The sequence below is a fragment of the Pecten maximus genome, chromosome 7 (genome assembly GCF_902652985.1).
Source record: "Pecten maximus chromosome 7, xPecMax1.1, whole genome shotgun sequence".
Taxonomy (NCBI): domain Eukaryota; kingdom Metazoa; phylum Mollusca; class Bivalvia; order Pectinida; family Pectinidae; genus Pecten; species Pecten maximus.
The window spans coordinates 29269930-29293777 of record NC_047021.1 but is presented as its reverse complement, the minus strand read 5'-3'; the positions used below and the strand labels follow the sequence as shown (position 1 = coordinate 29293777).

The 23848-nt window shown below is 42.2% G+C and overlaps 2 protein-coding genes across 30 annotated transcripts in view; one reads left to right on the top strand and one right to left on the bottom strand.

Annotated features, from left to right (window-relative positions):
* Positions 1 to 2137, top strand: part of LOC117330500 (muscle M-line assembly protein unc-89-like) — a 54410-nt gene extending 52273 nt beyond the window's left edge. For 27 of the 28 annotated variants that reach the window (XM_033888822.1, XM_033888837.1, XM_033888821.1 and 24 more), the window contains one exon: positions 677 to 787. Coding sequence is in view for 1 of the 28 variants with exons in the window: in XM_033888820.1 (XP_033744711.1) it covers positions 677 to 720 (44 nt within the window). In the remaining 27 variants the exon portion in view is untranslated. Of the gene's footprint in view, positions 1 to 676 lie in introns of all 28 variants that reach the window. The other variant, XM_033888820.1, reaches the window with a different exon arrangement.
* On the bottom strand, positions 1551 to 23765 carry LOC117330502 (RPII140-upstream gene protein-like). Of its 2 annotated transcripts, XM_033888850.1 has the most exons (9): positions 23651 to 23719; positions 23169 to 23221; positions 21413 to 21867; positions 18591 to 18756; positions 17065 to 17153; positions 15942 to 16009; positions 15513 to 15591; positions 12723 to 12824; positions 1551 to 2995 (listed from the first exon to the last, which is right to left on the bottom strand). In XM_033888850.1, exons 3-9 carry the CDS (start codon positions 21838 to 21840, stop codon positions 2968 to 2970), a joined length of 960 nt encoding a protein of 319 aa, XP_033744741.1. In that variant the 5' UTR covers positions 21841 to 21867; positions 23169 to 23221; positions 23651 to 23719; the 3' UTR covers positions 1551 to 2967. The 2 variants fall into 2 exon arrangements, with proteins under 2 accessions (XP_033744741.1, XP_033744740.1); XM_033888849.1 differs by lacking the exon at positions 23169 to 23221 and having other exon boundaries at positions 23651 to 23765.
* Positions 23766 to 23848: the final 83 nt, after the last annotated feature.

Below are 23848 nucleotides of genomic sequence, written 5' to 3'. Positions count from 1 at the left end.
CTTTTAATTTCAATATAATCAGCATTTATTTTCTATTAATTGCATTTTCTTAAAAAACTGTTTTTTGCTATGGTTTAGTATGTATAACTTTATTTTCAAAATTAAGCTGTTTTACAAGAATTTGTACTAATTACTTTTTATGGCAGGTGCTTCTGGAAGTGTTTTGTTTTTGGTTTATTTACCATTCAAAAGATTTTATAAAATTGATTTACAAAAAATGGTTTTACTAATTACTCTTTGCAGCAGGTGCTTTTGTTTGATTGAATAGCTTTATTTATTAACTACTACAAATTATCATCATTGTTTGACAAATTTCTATATATAGTAATTATTACCTTGAACTTTGATTCCTGAAATAAGAGCTCATTGTTGTGAAAAATTTGATAAAAATCCATGAAGAAGTAAAACTCATTGATGACACTGAATCTGGTTGAAGCTGTTCTACTTAGGAAATATTTGTATCTTAGAGCTTCTACTAGAATGTTTGTTGTAACTTGAAGGATTCTTGAAGTTGTTAAAACTAAAAACTAGAATGATGAAATGTTAAGAATTCTCCGACAAACATCAAATGGATTCTAATGCTAGGCTACCATTAATAATTCCATAACTTTTGTAATTTGACAAACTGACAAGTATAATTAGTATTCAAACAAATTTTCATTTTATCTTTGAACAGTCCATTATGAAATGATTGAAGAGGAAGAAGCCGTAACTAAGTAGACCTACTGTACCTAAATGTCAGACAGCGCCATATGTGAACATTTGTCAACTAGAAGGATGGGAGAGAACACTGAACATTTTATGTCCAATGTCACGGCTTTATGTACAAAGTTTTATGTGATGATTTTTGTTATGTACATCTGATAAAATCATCACTACACGCCTAGCTGTTGGAACACCGTCATGGAGAATGTGTCTAATGTATTATTATCAAATACCATAACGTGTTAAGCTGTGTCAGGTTACTATAAATTAATCTTGGGAGACAATTGTTGCCGTAAAAAGAAACGGAGAGAATTGTCTGGATGAGAAACGCACCTCTACTTCGTGACCCGATATCAGTAGCGACACTGTTCAAAATTGTGTAACTTGTGGGTAAGAAAGTACTCCAATACCACAGCTACGTCTCCGTCATGGGATGTGGATCAAAGTATCGCCTATAGGCCAGAATAGAACAACATATTGATTCAGAGAGCTGCTTCGTGCCTTTCAACCATCATAGTGTTTGCTTATTATGCAGGAGAAGCACCAAGCTTTATTCAGTTAACAATCCTATCTGTGTATGTTTCTTTCACATAATCCAATTTTTTCACACGACAAATATATCGTGTCCTCCTGTATTACCATATGTTACTTGTATAACCTCAATTATTAGGATATTAAATAACTCAATACAGGAATGGTCAACCATTGCAAGGGAGATAATTCTTGTAAAAGTAAAAACACTTGCCTGTCTATTGGAACGATACTGGTATGATATGTTTTCGTGAATGATAGAGTGCTGGAGTCCATGTATTGTTAATCTATAGTCAGTTTGTTTTTTGTGCTTGTTTTTTTACAAAATGAATGAAATAAGTAGAAAAAATGTAAAATTTGATTAGATTGTATTGTTATAAAAATGTTCAATTAGTGGTTTTCATCCCACCTGAATGACTTTTTTGTGTAAAGACAGCAAAACCTACTTGTCTTTCATAGCCAGGCTTGTGAGATGTACTACTGTTTGAGATTTGACAAGGCTCTAGTGTTGATGATACAGCCCCTTGTTATTACACCCCTGTCCTAGTTAAGACACCTGTTGTGGTAATTAGGGCACCTTAGTGACATCAATACATATCTCACCTTATCCAACTTTTGGGTTTGTCCATTGATCTTTTCTATCCCTTCACTTCGCAATGGACTTACCAAAATTGTGGAAGGGTCCATTGGGAGATGTAGGGGTGACCAGATATACTCATCATACACATTCCTTGGTTTCTATTTGTAGAGAGGTCTATGTTGTATATATACACTAACTTATGCTGTGATTAGTATGTACCTATTCTTTGTGTGAACCTGACCATTATCTGTATATTGAATGCACAACAGTTTACCATGGGAAAGGAATGTTAAGAAAAAATAAAATTGAAAAATCTCCAAATACATGTATTTGTTTTTATTTTACATTCTGTCTTCTTTTATTCAGGTTCATTCACTCACAGTAACAATAAACCAGTAATAAAAACATTTTAAAATCTTAAGAAATAAAGGGAGAAGTATTTTTAACATATATACACACGTATATCAGAATCATAGATCAGTTTTAACATATATTTAATAATTGAAACTCCATTAAATGTTTGAAAACCACCTTATCAGTATCCACACATATATCAGAATCATACTGCTTATAAATATATTTCCATCACTGAAAGGCCAGTTTGATAGATATCTAACAATTAAAACACTTTTAAAAGTTTGATATATCAGAATCATCCAGACATCCTCAACATCAAATCACTCGACATCCAGCACTGTCCATCCTGAGTGATACAAAAGTCTTGCTGACATCAAATCACCCAGACATCCAGCCCTCATGTGATGTGAAAGTTTGACATCAAATCACCAAGACATCAAGCCCTCATGTGATGTGAAAGTTTGACATCAAATCACCCAGACATCCAGCCCTCGTGTAATGTAAAAGTTTGACATCAAATCACTCCGACATCCAGCACTCGTGTGATGTAAAGGTTCGACATCAAATCACTCAGACATCCAGCACTCGTGTGATGTAAAGGTTTGACATCAAATCACTCGGACATCCAGCCCTCGTGTAATGTAAAAGTTTGACATCAAATCACTCGGACATCCAGCACTGTCCATCCTGAGTCATATGAAAGTCTGTATGACACGACATTAATTTGAAGATTTAGAGAAGCTGCTGATTTCTGTTGACCAGAGATTATCTGTACAGACTTTCCATTCGGTGCTTCACACATTTTGAACTGCTCCTGAAGATCTAAAGAAAGGAATAAAACAAAACATAGTGTCTAATTACATACTAGAGCAGGTACATGAAATGTATTCAAAAGAATTTGACACTGGAGTATACACAGTACTTCATTCTTTACTTGTCTTTTCTAATATATGACTACATTCACGAACAAAACACACGAGAGAAAATTAAATTAAAAACTTTTATTATTCATCAATATGATATTGAACTAAGGGGCCATAACAACTGTGATACTTGACTGGACTCAAGTTAGACTCAGGACTGAGGGGCTATAACAACTGTGATACTGGACTAGACTCAAGTTAGACTCAGTTAGGACCGAGGGGCTATAACAACTGTGATACTTGACTAGACTCAAGTTAGACTCGGTTAGGACCGAGGGGCTATAACAACTGTGATACTTGACTAGACTCAAGTTAGACTCAGTTAGGACCGAGGGGCTATAACAACTGTGATACTTGACTAGACTTCAGTTAGACTCAGGACTGAGGGGCCATAACAACTGTGATACTTGACTAGACTCAAGTTAGACCGGGTTAGGACTGAGGGGCCATAACAACTGTGATACTTGACTAGACTCAAGTTAGACTTGGTTAGGACTGAGGGACTATAACAACTGTGATACTTGACTAGACTCAAGTTAGACTCAGGACTGAGGGGCTATAACAACTGTGATACTTGACTAGACTCAAGTTAGACTCGGTTAGGACCGAGGGGCCGTAACAACTATGATACTTGACTAGACTTCAGTTAGACTCAGGACTGAGGGGCTATAACAACTGTGATACTTGACTAGACTTCAGTTAGACTCAGGACTGAGGGGCCATAACAACTGTGATACTTGACTAGACTCAAGTTAGACCGGGTTAGGACTGAGGGGCCATAACAACTGTGATACTTGACTAGACTCAAGTTAGACTCGGTCAGGACCGAGGGGCTATAACAACTGTGATACTTGACTAGACTCAAGTTAGACTCAGTTAGGACCGAGGGGCTATAACAACTGTGATACTTGACTAGACTCAAGTTAGACTCGGTTAGGACTGAGGGGTTATAACAACTGTGATACTTGACTAGACTCAAGTTAGATTCAGTTAGGACCGAGGGGCCATAACAACTGTGATACTTGACTAGACTCAAGTTAGACTCGGTCAGGACCGAGGGGCTATAACAACTGTGATACTTGACTAGACTCAAGTTAGACTCGGTTAGGACCGAGGGGCCATAACAACTGTGATACTTGACTAGACTCAAGTTAGACTCGGTTAGGACTGAGGGGCTATAACAACTGTGATACTTGACTAGACTCAAGTTAGACTTGGTTAGGACTGAGGGGCTATAACAACTGTGATACTTGACTAGACTCAAGTTAGACTCGGTTAGGACTGAGGGGCCATAACAACTGTGATACTTGACTAGACTCAAGTTAGACTCAGTTAGGACCGAGGGGCCATAACAACTGTGATACTTGACTAGACTCAAGTTAGACTCGGTCAGGACCGAGGGGCTATAACAACTGTGATACTTGACTAGACTCAAGTTAGACTCGGTCAGGACTGAGGGGCCATAACAACTGTGATACTTGCCTAGACTCAAGTTAGACTCAGTTAGGACCGAGGGGCTATAACAACTGTGATACTTGCCTAGACTCAAGTTAGACTCGGTTAGGACCGAGGGGCCATAACAACTGTGATACTTGACTAGACTTCAGTTAGACTCGGTTAGGACTGAGGGGCCATAACAACTGTGACACTTGACTAGACTCAAGTTAGACTTGGTTAGGACTGAGGGGCCATAACAACTGTGATACTTGCCTAGACTCAAGTTAGACTCGGTTAGGACTGAGGGGCCATAACAACTGTGATACTTGCCTAGACTCAAGTTAGACTCGGTTAGGACTGAGGGGCCATAACAACTGTGATACTTGACTAGACTTCAGTTAGACTCAGGACTGAGGGGCTATAACAACTGTGATACTTGACTAGACTCAAGTTAGACTCGGTTAGGACTGAGGGGCCATAACAACTGTGATACTTGACTAGACTCAAGTTAGACTCGGTTAGGACTGAGCGGCTATAACAACTGTGATACTTGACTAGACTCAAGTTAGACTTGGTTAGGACTGAGGGACTATAACAACTGTGATACTTGACTAGACTCAAGTTAGACTCAGGACTGAGGGGCTATAACAACTGTGATACTTGACTAGACTCAAGTTAGACTCGGTTAGGACCGAGGGGCCGTAACAACTGTGATACTTGACTAGACTTCAGTTAGACTCAGGACTGAGGGGCTATAACAACTGTGATACTTGACTAGACTTCAGTTAGACTCAGGACTGAGGGGCCATAACAACTGTGATACTTGACTAGACTCAAGTTAGACCGGGTTAGGACTGAGGGGCCATAACAACTGTGATACTTGACTAGACTCAAGTTAGACTTGGTTAGGACTGAGGGACTATAACAACTGTGATACTTGACTAGACTCAAGTTAGACTCAGGACTGAGGGGCTATAACAACTGTGATACTTGACTAGACTCAAGTTAGACTCGGTTAGGACCGAAGGGCCGTAACAACTATGATACTTGACTAGACTTCAGTTAGACTCAGGACTGAGGGGCTATAACAACTGTGATACTTGACTAGACTTCAGTTAGACTCAGGACTGAGGGGCCATAACAACTGTGATACTTGACTAGACTCAAGTTAGACCGGGTTAGGACTGAGGGGCCATAACAACTGTGATACTTGACTAGACTCAAGTTAGACTCAGTTAGGACCGAGGGGCTATAACAACTGTGATACTTGACTAGACTCAAGTTAGACTCGGTTAGTACTGAGGGGCCATAACAACTGTGATACTTGACTAGACTCAAGTTAGACTCGGTTAGGACCGAGGGGCTATAACAACTGTGATACTTGACTAGACTCAAGTTAGACTCGGTTAGGACTGAGGGGCCATAACAACTGTGATACTTGACTAGACTCAAGTTAGACTCAGGACTGAGGGGCCATAACAACTGTGATACTTGACTAGACTCAAGTTAGACTCAGGACTGAGGGGCTATAACAACTGTGATACTTGACTAGACTTCAGACTGGTAAATTGGTAATAACATTTAGCCTAGCATGGAAAGCTGCTGGCCTTGTCTATGTAACTGAAGCTTGATAAAACATTCTTGGGGGACATACAAATTACATAATGAAGTAAGATGGCCATAAAGAAACTGGATTACACTGTATCCCAACCCTTCCTTTTAGATGGCATCTGCCATTTTCCTGAGTAGTTTTTAATATCAATGGCTTTTTCTACCACATGACCTAAATTTCCATGAAAACACCCCTGATTAATCATATCAATACTGTACCATGTATATACCCCTGGTCCATCTTTCCACCATGTGACTTACGCTATCTTGTAGTGTGAAAGGTATGTGTGACGACCGCACCACCCAACCATCCAGTGACTGGTGTGTAGTGTGACCACCACACCACCCGACCATCAAGTTACTGGTGTGTAGTGTGACCACCACACCAACCGACCATCAAGTGACTGGTGTGTAGTGTGACCACCACACCACCCGACCATCCAGTTACTGGTGTGTAGTGGGACCACCACACCACCCGACTATCAAGTGACTGGAGTGTAGTGTGACCACCACACCACCCAACTATCCAGCTACTAGTGTGTATTGTGACCACCACACCAACCGACCATCCAGTTACTGGTGTGTAGTGTGACCACAACACCACCCGACCATCCAGTTACTGGTGTGTAGTGTGACCACCACACCACCCAACCATCAAGTGACTGGTGTGTAGTGTGACCACCACACCACCCGACCATCCAGTTACTGTTGTGTAGTGTGACCACCACACCACCCGACCATCAAGTGACTGGTATGTAGTGTGACCACCACACCACCCGACCATCCAGTTACTGGTGTGTAGTGTGACCACCACACCACCCGACCATCCAGTTACTGGTGTGTAGTGTGACCACCACACCACCCAACCATCCAGTTACTGGTGTGTAGTGTGACCACCACACCATCCGACCATCAAGTTACTGGTGTGTAGTGTGACCACAACACCACCCGACCATCAAGTGACTGGTGTGTAGTGTGACCACCACACCACCCGACCATCCAGTTACTGTTGTGTAGTGTAACCACCACACCACCCGACCATCCAGTTACTGGTGTGTAGTGTGACCACCACACCACCCAACCATCCAGTTACTGGTGTGTAGTGTGACCACCATACCACCCGACCATCCAGTGACTGGTGTGTAGTGTGACCACCACACCACCCAACCATCCAGTTACTGGTGTGTAGTGTGACCACCACACCACCCGACCATCCAGTTACTGGTGTGTAGTGTGACCACCACACCACCCGACCATCCAGTTACTGGTGTGTAGTGTGACCACCACACCACCCGACCATCAAGTGACTGGTGTGTAGTGTGACCACCACACCACCTGACCATCCAGTTACTGGTGTGTAGTGTGGCCACCGCACCACCCGACCATCAAGTGACTGGTGTGTAGTGTGACCACCACACCACCCAACCATCCAGTTACTGGTGTGTAGTGTGACCACCACACCACCCAACCATCCAGTTACTGGTGTGTAGTGTGGCCACCGCACCACCCGACCATCAAGTGACTGGTGTGTAGTGTGACCACCGCACCACCCGACCATCCAGTTACTGGTGTGTAGTGTGACCACCACACCACCTGACCATCCAGTAACTGGTGTGTTGTGTGACCACCACACCAACCATCACACCACCTGACCATCCAGTGACTGGTGTGTAGTGTGACCACCACACCACCCGACCATCAAGTTACTGGTGTGTTGTGTGACCACCGCACCACCTGACCATCCAGTAACTGGTGTGTAGTGTGACCACCACACCAACCATCACACCACCCGACCATCCAGTGACTGGTGTGTAGTGTGACCACCACACCAACCATCACACCACCCGACCATCCAGTAACTGGTGTGTAGTGTGACCACCACACCAACCATCACACCACCCGACCATCCAGTGACTGGTGTGTAGTGTGACCACCACACCAACCATCACACCACCCGACCATCCAGTAACTGGTGTGTAGTGTGACCACCACACCACCGGACCATCCAGTGACTGGTGTGTAGTGTGACCACCACACCACCCGACCATCCAGTAACTGGTGTGTAGTGTGACCACCACACCACCGGACCATCCAGTAACTGGTGTGTAGTGTGACCACCACACCAACCACCACACCACCCAACCATCCAGTGACTGGTGTGTAGTGTGACCACCACACCACCCGACCATCCAGTGACTGGTGTGTAGTGTGACCACCACACCACCCGACCATCCAGTGACTGGTGTGTAGTGTGACCACCACACCACCTGACCATCCAGTTACTGGTGTGTAGTGTGACCACCACACCACCCAACCATCCAGTTACTGGTGTGTAGTGTGACCACCACACCACCCAACCATCCAGCTACTGGTGTGTAGTGTGACCACCACACCACCCAACCATCCAGTTACTGGTGTGTAGTGTGACCACCACACCACCCAACCATCCAGCTACTGGTGTGTAGTGTGACCACCACACCACCCAACCATCAAGTTACTGGTGTGTAGTGTGACCACCACACCACCCAACCATCTAGTGACTGGTGTGTAGTGTGACCACCACACCACCCAACCATCAAGTTACTGGTGTGTAGTGTGACCACCGCACCAACCACCACACCACCCAACCATCCAGTTACTGGTGTGTAGTGTGACCACCACACCACCCGACCATCCAGTTACTGGTGTGTAGTGTGACCACCTCACCACCCGACCATCCAGTTACTGGTGTGTAGTGTGACCACCACACCACCCAACCATCCAGTTACTGGTGTGTAGTGTGACCACCACACCACCCGACCATCCAGTGACTGGTGTGTAGTGTGACCACCACACCACCCGACCATCAAGTTACTGGTGTGTAGTGTGACCACCACACCAACCGACCATCAAGTGACTGGTGTGTAGTGTGACCACCACACCACCCGACCATCCAGTGACTGGTGTGTAGTGTGACCACCACACCACCCGACCCTCAAGTGACTGGTGTGTAGTGTGACCACCACACCACCCGACCATCCAGTTACTGGTGTGTAGTGTGACCACCACACCACCCGACCATCCAGTGACTGGTGTGTAGTGTGACCACCACACCACCCGACCATCCAGTTACTGGTGTGTAGTGTGACCACCACACCACCCGACCATCCAGTTACTGGTGTGTAGTGTGACCACCACACCACCCGACCATCCAGTGACTGGTGTGTAGTGTGACCACCACACCACCCGACCATCCAGTTACTGGTGTGTAGTGTGACCACCACACCACCCGACCATCCAGTGACTGGTGTGTAGTGTGACCACCACACCATCCGACCATCCAGTTACTGGTGTGTAGTGTGACCACCACACCACCCGACCATCCAGTTACTGTTGTGTAGTGTGACCACCACACCACCCGACCATCCAGTTACTGGTGTGTAGTGTGACCACAACACCACCCGACCATCCAGTAACTGGTGTGTAGTGTGACCACCACACCACCCAACCATCCAGTTACTGGTGTGTAGTGTGACCACAACACCACCCAACCATCCAGTTACTGGTGTGTAGTGTGACCACAACACCACCCAACTATCCAGTTACTGGTGTGTAGTATGACCACCACACCACCTGACCATCAAGTAACTGGTGTGAAGTGTGACCACCACACCACCCAACCATCCAGTTACTGGTGTGTAGTGTGACCACCGCACCACCCAACCATCCAGTTACTGGTGTGAAGTGTGACCACCACACCACCCAACCATCCAGTTACTGGTGTGTAGTGTGACCACCACACCACCCAACCATCCAGTTACTGGTGTGTAGTGTGACCACCACACCACCCGACCATCAAGTGACTGTTGTGTAGTGTGACCACAACACCACCCGACCATCCAGTGACTGGTGTGTAGTGTGACCACAACACCACCCAACTATCCAGTTACTGGTGTGTAGTATGACCACCACACCACCCAACCATCCAGTTACTGGTGTGTAGTGTGACCACAACACCACCCAACTATCCAGTTACTGGTGTGTAGTATGACCACCACACCACCTGACCATCAAGTAACTGGTGTGAAGTGTGACCACCACACCACCCAACCATCCAGTTACTGGTGTGTAGTGTGACCACCACACCACCTGACCATCAAGTTACTGGTGTGTAGTGTGACCACCACACCACCCGACCATCCAGTTACTGGTGTGTAGTGTGACCACAACACCACCCGACCATCCAGTTACTGGTGTGTAGTGTGACCACCACACCACCCAACCATCCAGTGACTGGTGTGTAGTGTGACCACCGCACCACCCAACCATCCAGTTACTGGTGTGTAGTGTGACCACCACACCACCCGACCATCAAGTTACTGGTGTGTAGTGTGACCACCACACCACCCGACCATCCAGTTACTGGTGTGTAGTGTGACCACAACACCACCCGACCATCCAGTTACTGGTGTGTAGTGTGACCACCACACCACCCAACCATCCAGTGACTGGTGTGTAGTGTGACCACCGCACCACCCAACCATCCAGTTACTGGTGTGTAGTGTGACCACCACACCACCTGACCATCCAGTTACTGGTGTGTAGTGTGACCACCGCACCACCCGACCATCCAGTTACTGGTGTGTAGTGTGACCACCACACCACCCGACCATCCAGTTACTGGTGTGTAGTGTGACCACCACACCACCCAACCATCCAGTTACTGGTGTGTAGTGTGACCACCACACCACCCGACCATCCAGTTACTGGTGTGTAGTGTGACCACCACACCACCCAACCATCCAGTTACTGGTGTGTAGTGTGACCACCACACCAACCGACCATCAAGTTACTGGTGTGTAGTGTGACCACCGCACCACCCGACCATCCAGTTACTGGTGTGTAGTGTGACCACCACACCACCCGACCATCAAGTGACTGTTGTGTAGTGTGACCACCACACCACCCGACCATCCAGTTACTGGTGTGTAGTGTGACCACCACACCACCCGACCATCCAGTTACTGGTGTGTAGTGTGACCACCACACCACCCGACCATCAAGTGACTGTTGTGTAGTGTGACCAACACACCACCCGACCATCCAGTTACTGGTGTGTAGTGTGACCACCACACCACCCGACCATCCAGTTACTGGTGTGTAGTGTGACCACCACACCACCCGACCATCCAGTTACTGGTGTGTAGTGTGACCACCACACCACCCGACCATCCAGTTACTGGTGTGTAGTGTGACCACCACACCACCCGACCATCCAGTTACTGGTGTGTAGTGTGACCACCACACCACCGGACCATCCAGTTACTGGTGTGTAGTGTGACCACCACACCACCCGACCATCAAGTGACTGGTGTGTAGTGTGACCACCACACCACCCGACCATCCAGTTACTGGTGTGTAGTGTGACCACCACACCACCCGTCCATCCAGTGACTGGTGTGTAGTGTGACCACCACACCACCCGACCATCAAGTGACTTGTGTGTAGTGTGACCACCACAACACCCGACCATCAAGTCACTGGTGTGTAGTGTGACCACCACACCACCCGACCATCAAGTGACTGGTGTGTAGTGTGACCACCACACCACCCGACCATCAAGTGACTGGTGTGTAGTGTGACCACCACACCACCCAACTATCCAGCTACTGGTGTGTAGTGTGACCACCACACCACCCAACCATCCAGTTACTGGTGTGTAGTGTGACCACCGCACCACCCGACCATCCAGTTACTGGTGTGTAGTGTGACCACCACACCACCCGACCATCAAGTGACTGGTGTGTAGTGTGACCACCACACCATCCGACCATCCAGTTACTGGTGTGTAGTGTGACCACCACACCACCCGACCATCCAGTTACTGGTGTGTAGTGTGACCACCACACCACCCGACCATCCAGTTACTGGTGTGTAGTGTGACCACCACACCACCCAACCATCCAGTTACTGGTGTGTAGTGTGACCACCACACCACCCGACCATCCAGCTACTGGTGTGTAGTGTGACCACCACACCACCCGACCATCAAGTGACTGGTGTGTAGTGTGACCACCACACCATCCGACCATCCAGTTACTGGTGTGTAGTGTGACCACCACACCACCTGACCATCCAGTTACTGGTGTGTAGTGTGACCACCACACCAATCGACCATCGAGTGACTGGTGTGTAGTGTGACCACCACACCACCCGACCATCCAGTTACTGGTGTGTAGTCACAGTGTGTAGTGTGACCACCACACCACCCGACCATCCAGTTACTGGTGTGTAGTGTGACCACCGCACCACCCGACCATCCAGTTACTGGTGTGTAGTGTGACCACCGCACCACCCGACCATCCAGTTACTGGTGTGTAGTGTGACCACCACACCACCCGACCATCCAGTTACTGGTGTGTAGTGTGACCACCACACCACCCAACCATCCAGTTACTGGTGTGTAGTGTGACCACCACACCACCCGACCATCCAGTTACTGGTGTGTAGTGTGACCACCACACCACCCAACCATCCAGTTACTGGTGTGTTCTGTGTATTTAAAGCTCATCCCTGTGATCCGACTCTAACCATCTTACTTCTTGAGTATCAGCTTCTCCTCAATGTATCTGTAATGCTTGTTTTGCTGGGTTTCTCCTGTTGCCTTAGCCAGCCCCATCGTTAAGATCCCAGCAACTGTCCTGTATAAACATATTAAATTGTCACTATAGAGAAGAATAGGCCTATATCATTCACTGCTTCTTCCGTTATTTCAACAGACAAGTGTATTAAATGTTTGTGCCAGCTTGCTGATCATCTCTAATTTCTTTAGATTGATCACTTAAAGGTCATGACATATTTGTCAGTAAGTCATACAGTCATAACAAAATCCAAGGAGCTGGATTTTTTTTTAAACAAATGATCCAGGGATGCTAGATGAACAAGAGTCTCAGAGGGCCTGTATCACTGAACTTGATATTTTAGAGATTCGATAAAACACTCTCATATACCTCTAACCTGGCACTGGTATGTTATATTACAAATACTTTTTCCCTGTCTAGGATCAGTACCATGCATTGAAGTCAAAACTTCCCTTTATCCAAGGATGTTACAGACCAAATATGGACCAAACCCTATCATTCCCCCAAGTTGAATGATTTTTAAGAATGAGCTATATTTTCCCTATTTGGCCCAGCCTGTCAGCCCCCTGTCGGGTCAGCCACATCATTTGTATATTTCTGAATCCCAACCATCTCAGGATGCTACCAATCAAATATGAGTGATATCCACTGCTTAGAACAGAGAAAATGTTGTTTATTGTAATATAGCCAAATTGCCCCATTTGGTCTCAACCCTAAGCCCCCTAGGGTGTCAGTTCCATCTTTTGTATAATTTTGAATCCCAACAACCTAGGGATGTGTCCAATCAAATTACACCAAATTCCATTCAGTGGTTAAGAAGTGGTGCTGATGTATAGACGGCAGATGATGGATGCCAAATTAAACTCACCTAAGTCATTAATTTTGGACCAGGTCAGCTAAAAATGAGGTTCAAATTCATTAAACAAATGAATATGGTCTGTTTAAAGGAACTGCTTTACAATCAACTATCCACAAAGAAAGCAAGATATCCCATAGGGTACTTGGCGCCCACCATTGAATGATCTTTATTGGATCCATATCTATGTGAGACTGATCTTTTCTCTAATTTTCTCCCATCCAGTCCAAAGAATCAGGAAACCTGAAGAACCTTCATCAGAAATCTCAGAAAGATCAATCAAGAGCTCTTCTGAGAAAAAGCAATAACAAACTTCAACTAATATCCAAGATGTCAGCCATTTTGTTTTTCAGATTAGTCTCAAAGTTAACCATATGAAATAAGGGATCAATCAGAAGCTATGCATCAATGTGTGAGAAATATCATTTGAGTGCTTCTCCAAAAAGAGTGATAGTGTATCTTGAAATTACACAGACACAACATATCAAGTTTCAAAAGTATTCTTCTAGTAACCTTCAAGAAATAGTGATAACAGACTTCAAATGCCAAAATCAAAGATGGCTGCCTTTTGGCCATTGTGCTTTCCTGATCAGACTCAAAATTAAATGGGCACAAGAAGGGACCAAGGAGAATCTGTATACCAAGTATAAGTAATATTCTTCCATTACTTCTGAAGAAATAGCAATGACAAATTTCAATTGGGAAAATCCAAGATGTCAGCCATTTTGTTTTACCAATCATAGAGACCTACAAGTGAAGTTTGAGAGAGATTCTTCCTGTACTTCTGAAAAATTAGCATTATCAAGGATTGGTTATAAGATGGATGGACGATTGACATAGTGTGATTTGTCCACAATCTCATGATGTTGGGTTAAAAGGGTGCTTTGAACAACCAACCAAATGATGATGGAGGGCTGAAAATGTGGTCAAATACAATTAAAGTCATGAAATTTTTTATCACTGATGTTTCAAACTCGACTATTGGTATTTCCATAGAAATAAACATATTGTTGATATAGTTCACATTTCAAAGCCATAAATCCGACTCTCAGTCCCAACATATATCAGACTCTCACTCCCAACATATATCAGACTCACTCCCAAAATATATCAGACTCTCACTCCCAACATATATCAGACTCTCACTCCCAACATATATCAGACTCTCAGTCCCAACATATATCAGACTCAGTCCCAACATATATCAGACTCTCAGTCCCAACATATATCAGACTCTCAGTCCCAAATATATCAGACTCTCAGTCCCAACATATATCAGACTCTCAGTCCCAACATATATCAGACTCTCAGTCCCAACATATATCAGACTCTCAGTCCCAACATATATCAGACTCTCAGTCCCAACATATATCAGACTCTCAGTCCCAACATATATCAGACTCTCAGTCCCAACATATATCAGACTCTCAGTCCCAACATATATCAGACTCTCACTCCCAAAATATATCAGACTCTCAGTCCCAACATATATCAGACTCAGTCCCAACATATATCAGACTCAGTCCCAACATATATCAGACTCAGTCCCAACATATATCAGACTCAGTCCCAACATATATCAGACTCTCAGTCCCAACATATATCAGACTCTCAGTCCCAACATATATCAGACTCTCACTCCCAACATATATCAGACTCTCACTCCCAACATATATCAGACTCACTCCCAAAATATATCAGACTCTCACTCCCAACATATATCAGACTCTCACTCCCAACATATATCAGACTCTCACTCCCAACATATATCAGACTCTCACTCCCAACATATATCAGACTCTCACTCCCAACATATATCAGACTCACTCCCAACATAAATCTGACTCTCACTCCCAACATATATCAGACTAATTAAGGCGTTCTATACCTACCCAAGCGTGAACCCAACCATACCTCCGGCCGTCATACCCTTAGCTCCCATGTGTGCTCGGTACAACGCCCCAGCCACAGCTGTCACAACATAAAAATCACTCTTAAGGAACAAATTAACTAAAATTAAAATTAAACTTCCACATGGGAAAAACACAGATCAGCATTATATATACTACATAATGTAATGTACAAACCTGATAACTCAAACTCCAATGGACCATTTCAATAGAGTAAGAGTAACAGCCCTCGATACAGGTATTATATAAAATAACTGTGAGTAAGGAAGTTTTGCTAAGATTAATGTGCAACATCATTCAAGTGTGTAGTCCACACTGATGTATTGAGAATACCATGTTATAAATATATCATATTACCATCAAACTTTTACAGTATTACAGGAAATGGTGACAATCTCTTTTAAAACTCACATGCTGCCACGCTGTATTCCACGACAGATGTTTTGTTTCTGTATATAGCTATACATTTGGATAAAACCCTGTGGAAATAAAATCAAGAAAATTAAAACTTGATCAATCATCATATTTCAGAGTGAAGGCCACAAAAAGGGTTATTTTTCATGGTGTATAACTGTAATGATCATTTGCCAGTTTTTTCAGACACAGTCAAATTAATTTCTGAATATTCATACCTATTTCCATTTTTTTTTTAAATTCTTAGGCCCTGCCAACCAACCACCCCCAACCACACCTGGGAAGTCAGTACAGTGGTACATTACACTGTATTTGACACCAGGTTGAGCTAGGCTATAATAAGTAACATTAACAAAAACAAGAGATTCCAGTGGTTCTTCATCTTAATCATTATAAAACAAGAGGAATATACCAGTTAATCTGAGAAAGATCTATCAAATTTGTGAACCGCTTTGAGATGGTTATGTTGCTATTGTTAATAACAACTTTCTGGGAAAATGATTAATCAGAAGAAGGCATTTAAAAGTTTCAACAAATTTGTCTCCTGTAACCTTGAATATGGGTCAAGGTCAGTTCTTATTACAAACTTTGTGAGGTTCCATTCCGGCAACCTACCAGCTAAATATTATGCTTATGCCTTAAGTTAACCAGAAGAAGTCAAGAAAAGATTTTTAACAAATATGACCTTAAATACAGGTCAAAGTCATTTTTCTTCACAAACTTTGTCAGGCTTCATTGTAACAACCTATCAGCCAAATATTATGCTTCTAGACTTTTTGTAATTTGACCCTGTGACCTTGGATTATGGCCATTCCATTCTAGAGAATGGCATATCATTATTCTAGGCCTCTTGGTTTGTGAAAAGAAGTTGTGTGAATGTTTTAACAAATTTGATCCCTGTGACCTTGAATATGGGTCAAGGTCTTCTTTTTTCACAAACTTTGTCAGGCTTTATGGTAACAACCTATTAGCCAAATATACTTCCAGGCCTTTTGATTAACCAGATGTCCTTTAATGGTTTTAAGAACTTTGAACCTTGTGATCAATCTGAAATAAGTGGTCTATGTCACTTCCATTACAACTGTAGCTAAGATACAAAGTTTTTTCTCCATGTACTTACAATATCAACGTCATAAATGTTCCACTGTGAAAGCCCCCTTTCATTGCCATTTTCATTCCTCCTAGTAAGCTTTTGTCTATTCTCATCCTCTTTAAAATATAACAAAAAGAAGGGGCTCATGGGCCTTAACGGTCACCTGAGTTTTGAAATATTTCTGTCAATTTTGACCCCTGGGGGTCAGTCAGACTCTCAGTCAAAAATGTGATTTCCCTATGTAAACTATAGTCAAGTTTACTCTCCAGGGGCAATGTGAGACACCTGGGTCATGAATCTAACAATTTTGGTACAGTACCTTAAGACCCTTCCATCTATGATGAACATTTGATTCTACCTTTGCTGGGTTTTGAGAAGAAGATTTTTTAGTTAATTGGACCCTTTTTGGTTGGCCCCACCAGCCAGTCACCTGAAGTATGGAGACCATATAATTAACAATTTTGGTTGACCTTTGACCATGGAAGGTGTCTATAATCTTTCATTTGGTTCAGTGGTTTCTGAGAAGAATGGACGACGGAAGAAACATGATGACAGACAAAAGGCGATTAAAACAGGTCACTTGAGACTTTGTCTCAGGTGACCTAAAAATATCCACAATGATATAGTATGCACCTTAAAGGTATGATATTCCATAAAAGGATTCAAGTGACCTAAAAATGTTCTAAGAAGCAAACAGTCCCGATAAAATCTGGTCCCTTTATACAGATAAAGTAACACTCCAGATCCAAATTGGTAAGCACCAACACTTCACCTTCAAACTTGTTTATATCAATTCCAAGGGACAGGAGGAATAAGTTTATCATCAATTCATAATCAGATTTTAAAATAAATAAGGTTGAGCCACCTATATACAATGCTATTGGATGAAATTACCATAAGATGTAATTCCATTGTCCTGTATTGACCTGTAATGATTTTGGTCTTTAACCTCAATGTGACCTTTATCTGCCTTGCCATCCTACACATACATATATACAGTATACTGTATATATGTCAATAAAATCTTAATGACCTACGCTCTGAGCAAGAAGTAATGATCCACCAAACAATGACTTTGACCTTTAACATGAAATCAATGTGACCTTGACATTGGTTGTAGACTCAAAGATGATATATTTGACACACTGCCTTGTCATCTATAGAGTTTCATCAACCTTCCATAAGCATGCAAGATGTTATGGTGAAGTAATTATATTCCTGAAACTGTTTTGATTTGTCTGTTACCTGTTACTGATATAACCCAGTAGATATTTTAGTCTAGAGATTGTCCTTATCCATACTGGAAAAGTGCCACTAGGTAGAAATTGGGATTTGCTGTGCAGCAAAATTTCAAAATAAGCATTAGAATGGGGAACATAGGTTGATGGATTTTGATTTCTCAAATGAAATAAAACAGTATTAAATATTTTGAAAGTTTCTTCAGGAAAAGTAGACAAGATACAAATTGGGCCTATATTTGACCCCAAATATAAAGGTAGGAAAATAAATAATAATAAACTCAATTACAAGCTGTTGGTGTAAGAAAATCTTACCTCATAACTCATCTTGGAACGGAATATTGTTGCTCGGTTTTCTTCCGTAAATTTAATAGATGTTGTGCGAAACCCCAATGGAAACCCTACGCATGCGCCCAATAATACAGCTGCTATGAAATCCACCGTAATCTCATCATACTGCGGATGTCTTTTACCTTGATCACTAGTAACAGAAACAACAAGTGCAATCAATGATTGTGAAGCTCATCGGTGGCAACCACCATACATGTCTTATGCTAAAATTTCTGAGACTTGTAAAGATGTGAAATCTTAAAGCTATATCAATGCATTTGATACACCATTATTATCTGGACTTCATTCAAATTCTAAAACTAATCTCAACAAATTTTTATTTGATGTCCAACTATTGAATACAACATATATTAAATTTCAAAATAAAGTTGTCATATCATATCTAGATCTATACTTTGGTTTGGTTTGGTTTATTTTGTTTAACGTCCTATTAACAGCTAAGGTCATTTAAGGACGGCCAAAAGAGGGAGGTATGGGATATATATTTATGAACTTAGAGGCCTTTGAAAAACTTTAAAGTGAGTTTTTATGCAAAAAAATAGAGTCCCAAACACGGTAAATTCAAAATCAATTGCAAAATATTTCAACATGATCTTGTGGACCTTTAATGAATGTACATACCAAATTAGAAGGGTGTGGGGTGTATTGCTAGGGTAACAGCTTTAGCTCAAGGATACTCATAACCGGTGAGCTAATAAATCTTTGATATACCAAAATAGTACATAAATATACATAATAAAGTGTCATCTCCCATGATTTAATGACAGTCTGTCGTGAGATCATCAAACATTCCTTAATGTATAACAAACTGAGTTAATAATAAGATTGACTATTTATGTTAGGGTATTATATTACATTATATCATTAATAGACAAAACCCAAATTTCATATAAATATCTAACACATATATCACATAAATTTATGATTTATAAAGCAGCTAGCAACAAGGCTTTTTCTGGGGACTTTTTGGGGACGAAATTATTTCATATCAAAGCCATATTCCAACAAGAGATCCCAGAGGGATCTTGGCGCCCACCATTGAATGATCTTCATAGGTTCCATGTCAGATTGATCTTTTCTCTACTTTTCCCTTCATTTTACTAATCTGTGCAAATTGAGACATCCCTCCAGTACTTTTCAAACAAGGGAATCCTAGCTATATAAGAAATTTGAGATTTAACGATAATGGCTGTTTGTTTGCCAGGTTGTTTTCAGGACAGACTGGTCCAAAAATGCAATACAAGGGACCAAGGGGAACCTACTTATGAAATTTGAGAAAGATCCATTCAGTACTTTCTCAGAAATAGCGATAACAAACTTCAATTGTCAAAATCCAAGATGGCTGCCTGTCGGCCATGTTGTTTTCCGATTGGTCTCAAATCGCAATATGCATAACTAGGCACCAAGGGGAACCTTCATATGCAATTTGAGAAAGATACCTTCAGGGCTTTCTCAGAAATAGCGATAACAAACTTCAATTGTCAAAATCCAAGATGGCTGCCTGTCAGCCATGTTGTTTTCCGATTAGTCTCAAATTGCAATATGCATAACTAGGCACCAAGGGGAACCTACATATGAAATTTGAGAAAGATCCCTTCAGTACTTTCTCAGAAATAGCGATAACAAACTTCAATTGTCAAAATCCAAGATGGCTGCCTGTCAGCCATGTTGTTTTCCGATTGGTCTCAAAACGCAATATGCATAACTAGGCACCAAGGGGAACCTTCATATAAAATTTCAGAAAGATCCCTTCAGTACTTTCTCAGAAATAGCGATAACAAACTTCAATTGTCAAAATCCAAGATGGCTGCCTGTCGGCCATGTTGTTATCCGATTGATCTCAAAATGCAATATGCATAACTAGGCACCAAGGGGAACCTTCATATGAAATTTGAGAAAGATCCCTTCAGGGCTTTCTCAGAAATAGCGATAACAAACTTCAATTGTCAAAATCCAAGATGGCTGCCTGTCAGCCATGTTGTTTTCCGATTGGTCTCAAAACGCAATATGCATAACTAGGCACCAAGGGGAACCTTCATATAAAATTTCAGAAAGATCCCTTCAGTACTTTCTCAGAAATAGCGATAACAAACTTCAATTGTCAAAATCCAAGATGGCTGCCTGTCGGCCATGTTGTTATCCGATTGATCTCAAAATGCAATATGCATAACTAGGCACCAAGGGGAACCTTCATATGAAATTTGAGAAAGATCCATTCAGTACTTTCTCAGAAATAGCGATAACAAACTTCAATTGTCAAAATCCAAGATGGCTGCCTGTCGGCCATGTTGTTTTCCGATTGGTCTCAAAACGCAATATGCATAACTAGGCACCAAGGGGAACCTACATATGAAATTTGAGAAAGATCCCTTCAGTACTTTCTGAGAAATAGCGATAACAAGAATTGTTTACGGACGGAGGGACGGACGGACGGAGGGGCGGAGGGACGGCCGGACGGAGGGACGGACGGACGACGGACCACGGACGCAGGGCGATTTGAACAGCCCACCATCTGATGATGGTGGGCTAAAAAATTGCAGTTTACTCCTGAAAAAATCTTTCCCAATTCACCAATTTTTTTCCCAAATGACACCAAAAGGCACCAATGAGAAAAAGCCCTGCAAAGACAGTTAAGAAATTATCAGATACAAATGTACATGTAACAGGAGAGAAAGAATGCAATGACCAGATGTGAACTCAAACCTCAGGACCTCTGAATTCAAAGCATTTGAGCTACCTAACCACCATCATTCAGACCATGCAGTCCAGTTCCACTATATACTTACTTTTTGTAATAAAAATCTTGTAATCTTTCTTCTCCTGTCTCATTGGCAATATACTCCAGAACTTCCTCTCGTGACACAAAGGGAGTATCAATAGGAGTTTCAACATCAGCCACTTCATCAGTTTTTGTCTCAGCAAGGAGGACAGGAACTTGAATGCATGACCTTAACCTCTGGTAGACTGAGTACGACAGCGGTGTGCTCTTTTTATCTGACAGACGCACAACAGTTCTTGAAGATGCGGCATGGTCATTCTTACAGTTACCTGATACCGCTGAACAAGCTGGCTTTGATGTGCATGTGTTAATGTAAGGGAATTTTAATAGCTGTTTTGTTGACCGATGTGCTGATAAAGAATATTGTGAAGGATGGAACACTTTGAAGGGTTTTAACTGGAAGGTCTCTTTGGAGTTCATCCTGAATGGATCCATTGCCACAGCAGCTATTGGTCACGCTATCTGAAAGACATACATATAAATTACAGTCAAACCTGCTTAACGGTCACCTTGAATAAGCGACCACCTCCGTTATGTGGCCAGTCTATGGTCTTCCAGATGGAAAATACTACCAGTATATAATGAACCTTAAATAAGTATTCATCTGTCTAATGTGGCCAGGCAGTGGTCACCAAAATCTGGCCCTAGTCGATATCTCATCCCGTATGGAGTGACCATTGTGTTCGGATATAAACAGCCGAGATAATCACATGATCAGATTTTATCATCGATCGTCACACGGGTTGTTTTGTTAATGATAATCTTCACACTCAGACCCTTAACACAGCGTTATCATGCAAACCGAGGCTGAACATGACAAACTTTATGTGAAATGTAGCAAACAAACTACAATTGGAGATTTTTTTCAGCAGCAATACATTTATGAATTTTTTTGTTTTTTTTGTGAGTTTCTAGTGAACCTGTCAGTCCCTTAGGTGACCGCTTAATTCAGGTTTGACTGTAATATCATGTTAATGACAACATATTGATAACAATATCAATAGAGTTCATATATTATAAGCATACAGCTAAAGAACCTGGGCTGTGGTTGTGTTAGAGGGTAAAGTCTTATGAAAAAGGCAGCAGTAAAATCAAAATTCCACAGAAGTGAATCTGTTGCCTGATCCCACTTAAATGACAGGTTGTTATTTTGAAAATTTCATGATCACCATATGAAAAAATCATCATGCCTTCTGTTTTCTGAATAACCGACATACAAAAATTCAATCTGATGTGGGAAGCAGTAGTGGAAAAAAAAAGATGAAGAACTATTAATTGTAATAATTACCAGTGTGCAAAGGACAATAACTCGAGCAAAAAATGGGGATTAACTCAATATGTAATCTTGAAGTTATACAATAAAGTCAGAAAATAGGTAATTACGCAAATTTCCTTAGTGCAAAGGGCAGTAACTCCAGCAAAAAAAATGGAATATTGACATTGGGCTCGAATTCAATCTGTAATTCACTATGACAAAGCCATACACTAAGTTACAAATCCAGAAAAGTCTGACCGACAACAACAATGCATGACACAAGACGCCTACAACTGTTTGCCATGCTTTCCAGACGACACAAATTACCAATTTGCTTCAACAAAGTCTTCAACTCTGAGGACACTGCACACAAGAACCTATACCACCTCTGTGGGTATTTTGCTGGGCATCAAATGTAACAGGAGAGGAATAATGCAATGATGATCAGACCAAGACTCGAACCTGGGACCTCCAAACTCTAGACGGACACTCTAACCATTTATAGTACCTGGCCACCGTCATTCACTGATTCAGACAAGTCCAGTTCCGCTACAAATACGGCTATGACAAAGACAAAAAAAAAGGTTAATTTTAAGTGATTTCAGCTATTTTCTGTAGCAAACCTAAATGCTTATTGACGTATGATTACTATGATAAGCAAGTTTGTGTATTATATGCAAATGCAACTTTGACAAAACAAAACAAAAGCGTAAAGTGATTTCGGCTATTTTCTATAGCAAACCTAATCCTTAGTAATTGACGTATGATAAGCAAGTTTGTGTATAACACGCAATTTGATGGTTTTCCCCGATCTATTACACGGGACATGTCTAGTGGTATATATCATAATATTGGTATTTCTGGCTATTTTTTATAATATTAAAAAAAAACTAGACTTGCCCCGGTGATCTGATAAAGCAGTTGTCACTTCATAGTTGGGGCCTGTTTGGTTTCTTTTGATGATGATATATGCTAGACTCACTCACTTACCTTGTACGGCTTTTCATAAAAGCCCACTTGGTGTATAGATCTATCTAGTGCCAACTGCTTCAATGACACAGAAGAGTCCTCACACACGTGTGTTACACATGTGTCTTTGGGATGTCGTAAAATTTGCTTGGGGGTCAAACCATTGTTAAGTTTCAATAAAATAAATAAACGCTATATCTTATTAGAATATAAACATAA